Genomic DNA, 12338 nt, shown 5'->3' with positions numbered 1-12338 from the left:
TGAATAAAAATCTTTAATTGTAAAGTGTAAGTTGTAAACTTGATTTTGGTATCTTTTTAAACCTTATTTGTGTATGTTTAAGGTTTGTTTTTCAGACGAGAGCATTTTTCAGGTCATAAGTGTCAAATCTAGCTTTGTTAGAAAAAGAGTGGGTGAAAATTGTCACTCAGATTGCAAACCGTAAAGCATCCTATATCTGTCATGGTGTGGTCAGTAATTAATTTTAAAGGTATTGGAGGGCTGCATATAGTAAAAGGGACAGTGAGACAAGATCAGTATAAGAAAATTCTTAATGTCAGACTAATACCACAGTTGGCACAATGGTTCCCAAACGAAGAAAATTACATTTTTATGCATGATGGGGCACCATGTCACAAGGCTAAAACCATTACAAAGTTTTTGAAAGAAAAAAACATTGTCTTGGATTGACCTGGAAATTCTCTCGATTTAAATCCGATTAAGAATGTATGGGAGCTGCTTAAGCAGAAAATGGACAAAAGTACGATAATAAAGAAGCAGAAATTGATTCAAGGGACATCATACAAAATATTAGCTATTTAATTCTTTCATGATTTTTTAAAATTATTTTCTATTGTTATATGTTAAGTAGATGTATTTGTTCTTGAAAAAATATTAATTTTTATTTATCCATAGTAAAATTCGTTAAATGATGAAAAATTCATATTTAGTACGTAATTTTGAAAATCATATTTACTATGTAATTTTTGTTTTTTTCTTGTTAAGTCTAATGATATGGCAAGCCACTATATATATATATATATATATATATATATATATATATATATATATATATATATATATATATATATATATATATATATATATATATATATATATATATATATGTATGTATGTATGTTTATAAATTTTTACAGTTGTTAGAAACTTATGTTTTCTGTTTCACGGAAAGAGCGCAGTTATCAAAGTTTTAACAATTAATCGTGCCTATTATTTATTGTTAATTGAATAGAAGGTAAGAAGCATACATATGGATTTTTAAATAAATTTTTCTTTTTCAGACACCTATAATTAAAGCATTTGGTATTTTGAAAAAAGCTGCAAGCGATGTTAACATTGAGTTTGGTCTTGACAAAAACATTGCAATGCATATTTCTAAAGCATGTGATGAGGTTTGTTTTTAAAAGTATTATTTGGTATTTAAGAATATTTCTTATTATTTGCAAACTAATTGTAAATATAAGAACATTAGTCATCATAGATAAAAACATTTTAGAGCAATTCCGTTAGGATTTTTGATTGTTTTCACATATTTTAAATATGTGAAAACAATCAAAAAACTTTATTTTTTGTTTTAAGAAAGAAGTTTTTTTGTTGAAGAGAACTCATTTCATAAATGTAATTAAAATGTTTTGTTTCTTATCAATTCAATATAATGTAAGGTTCTTATGATAAGTTTTATTTAATTTTTATTACATAAAATGAAAATTATTTACAAATGTAAATTATTTTTACAAATATCTTATTAGTAACTGATCTATAAATTGTTTACAGTCTTTATTAAGACTATAAACAATATAATATCGAGAAAATAAACAAATATTTTTATATTTTAAAAAATTATAATATAATTAAACATTCAATAACAATATCACAAAATAACATTTCCAAATTTAGACCGCGGGCCATAATATAAAAAGATGCTTTAAAGTTAACTTTCGTGGTGCAGCCATGAGATCTAAAAAATTCCAATGTAAATAAGTGTTTTAGGTTGTGAAAATTTTAAAATAAAAATTTTTCAATTCAAAGACCTGCAGTTTTTGACTTATTGAGCTATGAAAAACCATCAAAACGATGTATCGATTTTTTTCAATTTTTTGTGTTTACTATATAAAAGAATTTTTTTTTAATAATACCATTGGATTTTTAATTTCAAAAGATTTAAGGATGATATTTTTTTTAGTCAAATACTAAATGAAGGTATTGTATTAACTTGTTATTGTGTAAAAATATTGACTTTATCGATTTATAGTTAATTTAGACAATACAATAATATTTTACAATCTGATTCTCTACATAAAAATGTTTTAAATTATTTATAAGCATAAAAGTTAAAAACTATTTGCTAATAGAATTTAATTTATTGTAATACAAGTCTTCTAATAAGCTGCTTTGTATTTGTCATAATCATCAACACCATCATCGTAAACATCGTCGTCACCAGCAGAATAAGTGTTTTCCCACTTAGTTCAGTCACACTAATCTGAGCACTTTAAAGTTGATTTATATACAAGCAGCGTTTAGTTTCACAACCAGCAGTAAAGTTATACTGTACGAAGTTCAGTACACTTTCTACTGCTAGTCCGGGTTAGCACTGGATTCATAAACCATTTAATAGTGATTCCTGCTTTACTAATCAACCCAAATAACTCATACGGTTGCACGTTACACTCGTTAGACATTAAATCACTCATAAAGTTGCATTTTGTTCATTATTTCTTTGCTTGGCAGCCTAAAAAAGTAATTCTGCAACTTTTATTTCCACAAGACTTAGATAAATAATAACAAACAAATTATTTAGCTATGTTATGTACTGCCCATATTCGAAGTTTCTACTTTTTATTTTAGCCACCTAATAATTCTCATCTCACCATATGACATGGCAACATAAAATATTCAAAACTGAATTGATATTTGATCTAACTTACTCATTACTACAGAAACACTATACTTATGTAAAACAAATTTTTTTTTTTTTCAAAAAAAAAAGGAGCTTAGCAACCATTTTATTACTTCATAATAAACTATTACTCAAACATTACCCATTCAACATTGATACAGGTACTGCTTAGGTCATTAACTAATTTGGGATGCCCTCCCGGATCCTGCCTAATTTTTACAGTGGTTTTCATCTGGGGCTCAAATGGGTTAGCCTGCCAAGTATTCTGTATGGGTTCCAATGTAAACAGTACTTTAAAACTGTAAGTATCCCATATAGATTTGCAACCAGAATCTATATGAGCACCTCTCTGGAAACCTACCGGATTTTAGCTGTGGTTTACATGCAGAACCATGAGATTTTACTGTTACAAGAACCAATGCAAATATTGAAAAACTACTTTTAAATTGCTTAACATGTAAAAGATAAATTATATAATTTAATTTGCTTATTTCAAATAAAATAACCGTTAAAATTACATTTTTATTAAAAAGCAAAGAATTTTTTAATCATGCATCATCTGTCTTCATGATTGTCTTGCAAATTAAAAGCTTTTAAATCTTTGTTAAAACTATTTCTTTGAGCACCTCTTCATTGTTCTAGTATTTTGCTTCAATATGAGCTGTAAAAAATATTAAATTAAAATGATATTGTTGAATTTTACACAACATTGTGTTTATATTTTAATATATTATAAAATTTTAATTAGTACTCGTCCGGAAAAAAAAAAACACAGTTAGAATATTGTGAAAAAAATTTTATCACAATATTCTAACTGTGTTTAATATTCTTCGCCAACCAAATCTTTTAAAAAGATTACTCACTTACTATTTAACATTATTATTATACTTAAGTTTACTAACTTATCATTATTAATATTTATTAAAACAGCAGACATATTTGGTTGTTGATGTTGTAAGTCAATTTTATTCATCGGTATCCAAATGATAGTCAGCGTGCTACTAGTGCAAGTCATCAGACATATTTTAAAAAGTGCTACAAAATAATATAAAAAACAAAAAATATCATAACTATGATACATATTATATAAGAATATTGTTTTGGCCCACTAACTTGGATCTTTACTTAGGAAAATCATTAAATCTTTTATTTGGGCTAGATTTGTTATTCAATAATTTTCTTATTTGAATTATATAAAATATTAAATTTATTTATTATTTTAAGTAACTTTTTACAACTGGATGACTGCAACAAAGAATTAATATAAAGAATTAACGGTTAGAAAGATGGAAAAAGATGTAAAAGGTATAGGATTAAAGGTATAGGAGCTGGAACAAACTTTATTGTTTGTATAGTGTGAAAGCAGTGGGTTCATAAGAGATGTAGTTGTATAAAAGTTTCTCTTTTGATTGTTGGGTTAGAAAATATACTTTTGGTTAATAAATGTAAATGAACAAAAAATGTAGGAAAAAATGAAATAGTGGAGAGAAGATAGAGTGTGTTGATAAATCTATTATTTATGATATCTTGAAGATACAATTGGATGGTGTCGCAATCAGCCAGTACAGCAAATAAAGCCTCATGGGAAAAAAATGTATGGGCCAATTCCAGAGAATTATCTCTGATAAAAGACTTATCGGAAAGAAAAAGACATCAAGAAATGCTTATGCAAGAACAGTAACATGTATACAAAAATGATGATAATGATAATGAAATGCAAAACCAAATGTTTAACTATTTGGAAGAATAAAGCAGAATGCATTAATTATAATTTGGATTAAAAATGTGTATATATATATATATATATATATATATATATATATATATATATATATATATATATATATATATATATATATTTGATGTTATATTTGATGTTCTATAATAATATTAAAGTCTTTAATATTATTTTAATTTTTTAATTTTAATATTATCTTAAATAAAGATCTTGATGGTGATAGCCATCAAGATCTTTATTTAAGCCAGTACAAAGTGAAGCCAGTACAAAGTGAAGCACTTTGCTGAAATTTTGTTTATGGAATTCAAAATATTGTTGATATGTAATTTATGGAACACAATTTTTTATAGTTTTCACATTTTATGTCTTTGTTTATGACCTTCTGTAAAATACACAAACATTAAATCGACTAGAAAAAAAAAAGGCTCAAAGGAATCGAAACACGCGATAAGGTTGAAAATAAAAAATTTGAAAGAGTTACATCTTAAAAACTGCGCATTTACCGGTTGAGAAGTTTAACCATCAATTTATAATACCTTAAAACGCACAATAATTTGTTTTTACAAATTATTGTGCGTTTTAAGAATGGTTAGAACTCATGAGTGCGCTAGAAAACTGATCGATACAGTCAGATGGCCTGTGGTCTAATTGTTTTCAGATAATTATTCAATTAAACTAGTTTTGTGGTCATTTTGTAAATTTTGGTAATTCAAAAAAGTTTATTTCAATAAATATGGAAAGCAAGTAAAAAGAATGACATCAAAAACATTGTTATGCAAATGCATTAAGCATTTTTTTATTCATCGCAAGACCCCTGAGTTTTTAAATTGTTTAATTTTTATTTAATTTAAATACTCAGGTCTTGTGATGAATAAAAAGATAATATTAAATTGCTATATTTTTTAGTTATTTGGTGTTACAATATATTACTAGAATTATCTATATTACTTTAATATGTCATTATCTTTTGTGTTTTTCCTATATCCATAACTATTTTGCTATATTTACATCTTATATAATACATTATTATTTTTTATTACACTGAAATAGCTTTGACAAGAAGACAGCAGATTCTAGACTCCTAAGAAGATTCCAGTTTGATAATTACTGATATAAGCCAATTACTGGAACAAATGTGCAAAACATTTAAAAAATTTTACACATTGTTATTTTTATTAGATTATCAATGGTTCATTGAAAGATCATTTTCCTCTTGTCATTTGGCAAACTGGTTCTGGTACACAAAGTAACATGAATGTTAACGAAGTTATTAGTAATAGAGCTAACGAAATGTTAGGACAACCTCTTGGAACCAAGTCCCCTGTGCATCCAAATGACCATGTTAATAAAAGTCAGGTAATTTATAATTTTGTTGTGTTTTGTTATGTCCCATCTTATGTGTTGTATTATGATGTATGTACTGCAGGGCAATAATACATTGACTGATTGTTTGGACAGGTACAATTTAACTAAAAACTCAACTAAACACCATACCATATTAACTTTGTCACATAGACTTGTGGTAACTGTTAGACAAAAATAAAAACAAGAAAACTTATTTTTATAACTATTTTATTTATTTTTATATATATTTTTATTTTTATATATAAATTTTATATATATAAATTGTCTTTAAAATGTATTTATAGTTATTAGTTAACTTGCTAATTAATTTTAAAATCAACCAATAAAAAAATTGCTAATTTTTATTAACAGGAAGCTACAATATTAAAGATTTAAACATTGTTAATTATTCAATTAATTGATAATAAAAATAGACGTATATTTTTAAATATATCTTAATCTTTGTTTTTATTATAAATTAGATACAAATAAAACTTAATAAGATTAATTAGTGATTGCAACTAATTAATTTGTGCTAAATTCTTTCAGGCGACTACAACTTTCCTTTTTTTTACTTTTGTTTACTTTTTTTTTATATTGTTCTGTTAAGTTTATATTCTATATTTGTTTAATGATTATTTGTATGAATAATTTATTTAAGTTTTAAATCCACAGGTTTTGTATTATAGTTGCAAGATCAATGGATAAAAATTTTTTTATTAAATACTGATTATTAAATTTTATTATAAAAACAGCATTAACAGATTTAATAAACCAAAAAAAATAAAATTTTAACAAACCAAAAACCATAAATATTTCCAGATATTGTAATATGTAACTGCTTAATTCTATATATATATATATATATATATATATATATATATATATATATATATATATATATATATATATATATATATATATATATATATATATATATATATATATATATATATATATATATATATATATATATATATATATATATATATATATATATATATATATATACACACACACACATATACATATGCATATACAGTATTAGACAAAACATTTGCAACCAACATCAAACAATGCTAAAAAGTGTTCCTAATTTTACATGTCTTAAAAACAAAACGAACTATACTACCACAGCAAACAGTTCAGGAGTCTGGAGTCATAACATGCCATGAGATAAGCAATCAGCTGACAGGTGACAGCACACAGGCAGAATTTCGTTGACAAGTGCCATTTTGCAGCGGACAAAACAAGTGCAACTTTTTTGATTTGTTTCATTTTCTTAAGTCTGGTCCGTGTCAATGTCACGGAAGTTTTTTAATAATTAAAGGAACTATCCAGAAGTTTCCAGAAACATGCAGAAGCTTCCAGAAGCATGCAGAAGCTTCCAGAAGTTTCCAGAAGAAGCATGCAGAAGCATCCAGTAGCATCCAGAAATATCCAGAAACATTCAGAAGCATCCAGAAACATCGAAAAGAAGCATCTAGAATCTTCCAGAACAGGTTCACACAGGTTCATTTTACTATATAAGAGACATGTAAATCGACATGTAATTCAGTCAGTATATGGAAGTCAATCAGTCAGTATTATCAAGACAGTTTATCGAAGTGAGTTTTATCAAAGTGTTTTATCGAAGAACATCAATACAAGAAGTGAAATACAACAAGTGTTTTATTACATCAATACAGTCCACATCCAACCAAGACGTTGTGTTCCACAGAGCATTATTGTATTATCACAAGGTAAATGTAACACGGTAAGCCTTAAGAAGCGTGATTATTTATTTTTATTATTTTTATGACTTCAAGTGCAAAAATGGCTCCCGACAATCTTGGATTGGAACTAAGAAAAATGGACTGTATCAAGACTATGTTCCAAATATCATTCTACGGGGAAGTTGGCAGCAGATAACAAAGGTGGAAGACCGCGTTCCACCACTTCTAGAGAGGGTTCTATGATCGTCAGATACATCAAGAAGGATCCCTGAATGTCATCAGTCGAGATAAAAGAGCAATTAGAGCTGCCTGTATCGGACCGAACAATCAGACGATGTGCTGTTGAAGCCGAATTGTTTGCTCGACGCCCTGCAAAGAAACTGCTGATTTCACTAAAAAACCAGAAGAAAAGACTCCTGTTTGCTACATCTCATATATATATATATATATATATATATATATATATATATATATATATATATATATATATATATATATATATATACATATATATATACATATATATATATATATAGATATATCTATATATATATATATATATATATATATATATATATATATATATATATATATATATATATATATATATATAAATATATATATATATATATATATATATATATATATATATATACATATATATATATATATATATATATATATATATGTATATATATATACATATATATATATATATATATATATATATATATATATATATATATATATATATATATATACATATATATATACATATATATATATATCTATATATATATATATATATCAGGGCTCAATTTTTTAAAAGGCCCCTGACAAAATGTCCGATCAAAACTTGTTTGGGTTGGACATTGTCCGATAGACTTCAATTTTCACGCTTTAACTGACAACAATTTTTTTTTTTTTTTTTTTTTTTTTTTTCAATTTGACAACGGCTGTTTTGATGTTTTAACAATTTAAATACAATAAAAAACATTGTTATGTTAAGAATAACTTTTAATCATTGATCTTTTTAAAGTTTTTATTTTACGCGAAGGCTTTAAATAAAATCAATTAATTATAAGATCGTTTAAAATAAATGACTTTTCATGTCTTTCTAAAAATCTTTTAAAAGATTATTTTTTTAAGTTACTTTAAATTATAACTAAGTCTTCCCATGATTTAACTAATTTTTTTTTAAGTTTTTGTTTTTTTCTATTTTTACAAAGAATTGTTTAAAAGTTTGTTTGTTTTTTTAACCTGACTTACTAGTAAAAGCATGAAATGATTAAGGTGGTTATATGGAAAAACTTTTTCCATTAAAAAAATTAATTTATATTTTATTAGCTAACTTTTTATAAAATTTAACTGGCTTTCAACCATATATAACATGATATGGTTTTAAAATTGTGATTTTAAAAAGACTACGATATTTATTTAAACAATTCTTTTTTGCAACCTTTTGAAAGAAATGTTTATACAACAAAAAAAATTTTATTTTCTTGTAAATATTTTAATTTCACTTTTCAATAATTTAAATAAAATTTGTTCATTTATTAAACAAGCAATTTGTAAAAGCCTTTTGTGTAACTTTAATTAAACATTTTAAAAGATAAGTTTTAAAGTAATTTTTTTCAAAAGTAATTAAAAAAGGTAAAAAAAAAGTAATTTTAACTTGGAGTTTTTTTAGTTTTATTTTAAAGCTAATTTATTTTCTTTTTCTTAAGGAATAGTTTTGCTTATTCTTTTAGTTTTTTCATTTTTGACCACGCAAATGATTTTTCAAGTTGAAAAATCATTTGCGTGGTCAGCAATAGCGTTCGATTGCACGCCATTCCTGTCCAAGTTCTATTTTGTAGAATTTAATTCCTGTCTGTTAAAATGTTCAATTGCTTTGTAAATTGATCAGATAATCTGAGGTTTTATCCAGATAGTCTAATGTCCAACCATTAAATTGAACGCTGTATATATATATATATATATATATATATATATATATATATATATATATATATAATATATTACCATCTATAATTATTCGAATGGTTGTACTTTTCGAAATAAGATTTCATAGTATTACTTACTATTGGGAGAGAAACTGTAAGCAAAGTCTACCTGAATTATGTGTTTTCTTCCTTTTTATCAGGTTTACAAAAAAATTAATACAAGTCCGATTAGATTAATTTACAATTAACTTGTCTTTTAATCACCCTTAGCAACAATAACCGCTATACATATTCTTGGCATTTTACTTAACAACTTATTCATTTTATCAAAGTCAATTTTATGCCACTAAATAATCAGTTTTGTCCACATCTTATGCATCATTTGGCATTAGTTTTTCAAATTACTTTTAATTTCTACTATAAAAATCAAAAAAAAGTTTGGCATCAGGTTGGCAAAGAACTTTAAGTATTTTGCAGACCTCAAACACTTTTAGGTTGGTATTGCCAATGCCAACCCCAATTCTGAGGGCATTCTGACCCCAATTTCAATGTCAATTCTGAGGGCTGTATAATGTTAGTTAGTTAGAAAGAACTAGATAAGTGACCTTAAAAATCTCAGAAGCAGTACAAAAAATTATTCATTTTAGTTACCATTAATAAGATAAGTTACAAAATTCTATTTTTATAATTAATAGTTAGTATTTCATTTTGAGTTTTTTCACATAGAGTTCTAATGATACTTTCCCAACTGCCATGCATATAGCATGTGGTCAAGTAGTAAATGATGTTTTACTTCCCGGTTTACGCAAACTCTACCTCTCGTTGAATAACAAATCAAAAGAATTTCATGATATTGTCAAAATTGGACGAACCCATACACAGGTTTTTTGTTTTGTTTTGAAAATTAAAATAGAATTTTAATAGAGTTAATTTTTAAATTATTTTTTTATTTTTTATAAGGATGCTACTCCTCTCACACTTGGTCAGGAATTTAGTGGATATGCAACCCAGATAGAGTATGGAATTCTGCGTATTGAAGCAGCTTTACCTCGCATATATCAATTAGCAATAGGTGGTACAGCTGTAGGAACAGGTTTGAATACAAGAATTGGCTTTGCTGAAAAAATGTCTGCAAGAATTTCAGAGTTAACATCACTGCCATTTGTTAGGTTGCTTGTTTTTCTATTATTTTTAAATCACATAGTAATAAACTATGTAATTAGTGATATAAACTATATAAGTAACTTTGGTCATTGAGACTTGAATATCACTGATGGCTCTTAAGATGTTCACAGTTTGTTTGTTTTTTCTAAGCTCAGGTTGTGACTGATATGGTCTAGGGCAACGATTCCCAACTTTTCTGATGACGCAACCTTTTGATATTATTTGCCAAATTGTGGTGACCCCAACAATAAATTTGATAAAGTTGCTACTGAATCATTTTTGCAGCTAACCATTATGCTTTTTGACTTCTAAATATCTGATTTTATTTTAAGGCACCATTTTTTGTTACAAATTTTGTTATAGGTGATTTACAGGGATTATCTTTTTCTGAATATTTCCGGAATTTCAGATATTTCTTTAAAATTTTATTTTTTCCAGATATCCAAATAGATTTCTGGAAATAGTTTAAAATATTTTTGGTCATCCAATAAGTAAGACAGCAAAGGTATCGTTCATCAGTTAATCTACTTTATATTTAGTTAGGTCACACATTTTTTGTACACGTGCACAACTAATTTTTCCTTATTTGTATGCATATATTTTTTATTAATTGTTTTTACTATTATACCTAAAAATCTAGTTTAATTTTTTTAAATAATTTTTTTATATTAATCTATAAAGTTTTAATAAGATTGAAATACTTTCATATAAAAGAATTCCTGTCAAAACCTAAACCTTCAGTTAATGTATGTTCACTCCACTACCCCTATCTCCATTTAAGTCAGTCGATGTATGCACACTCCGCTCTAAGTACAGTTTTAACAGTCAATTTAGTTTCATAGAATATGTGCATCAATACGTACATATGTATTGATGCACATATTCTATGAAACTTTGAAAGAAAAAAATATAAAAAACAATTGTAGTTAAAAAACATAAATCTACTTTGAAATAAAACTTTTTTTAAAAACAATAAAAAAAAGCAACTTCTCTATAGAGGATTCAAAAAAGTTTTATAAAAAACAGCTTCTATATGGAGGACTTGAATTTGCAACCATATCCAGCCGTGCCTCTTTAACGCTGTAAACACTATGCTGATATTTTACTAATTTAAGAATTAAAATATTTAAATATTTTTTGTGTGCAAATAATGTTAAGGTTATTTACATAATGTTAATATTATGTTTTATATTAAATAATTCATATATAATAACACATTAAATATAACAACTTGTGCGTACAAATAATGATTCTTTGTTCAAGCATAATATATTCTTTGTTACACAATGCATTTTTATTTCCAGATTTTCTTGGATATTTTTAGGGAAAATTTTTTCAGATTTTCAAAATATGACCAGGATATTACCTGGATTTATAATAATCTATCAACAAGAAAATCATATGTTTTGGTAAATATTTGCAAAGGAATAAAATGTTTACATTGTAAACAATTTATAAAGCCTAAACTTTAAAGTTTTAATTGTGTGTTACTCCTAATTTTATTTTATACAAATAGAAGGTACACACAATCATCTAATTGTATTTTATAATACACAATCTCCCAATTGTATTTTATACAATTAGGAGTTACATTGCACAATGCACACTAAAAATAACTTTACAATATTTTAGGTGTGTATTGTGCAATGTACATTATACAATAAGGAGTCACACACGAAGCCATTAACTTTATTAACCTTAAAGGTCATTAAACTGTAGTGACTGTAGTCAGAGTATTGCTTGAATTTAAAATGATATAAAGAAACTACTGA

General features: G+C 25.6%; 1 protein-coding gene across 1 annotated transcript in view; it reads left to right on the top strand.

Moving 5' to 3' along the window:
- LOC100204298 (fumarate hydratase, mitochondrial) overlaps positions 1-12338 on the top strand; it is a 31566-nt gene that overhangs the window by 17376 nt on the left and 1852 nt on the right. Inside the window, exons 3-6 of the mRNA XM_065805258.1 lie at positions 1041-1151; positions 5577-5753; positions 10129-10284; positions 10363-10571. Of these exons, the coding sequence (XP_065661330.1) occupies positions 1041-1151; positions 5577-5753; positions 10129-10284; positions 10363-10571 (653 nt within the window). The remainder of the gene's footprint in view (positions 1-1040; positions 1152-5576; positions 5754-10128; positions 10285-10362; positions 10572-12338) is intronic.

The sequence above is a fragment of the Hydra vulgaris genome, chromosome 09 (genome assembly GCF_038396675.1).
Source record: "Hydra vulgaris chromosome 09, alternate assembly HydraT2T_AEP".
Taxonomy (NCBI): domain Eukaryota; kingdom Metazoa; phylum Cnidaria; class Hydrozoa; order Anthoathecata; family Hydridae; genus Hydra; species Hydra vulgaris.
Note: the sequence above shows the minus strand (reverse complement) of the source record. Positions and strands in the feature narration are given on the sequence as shown.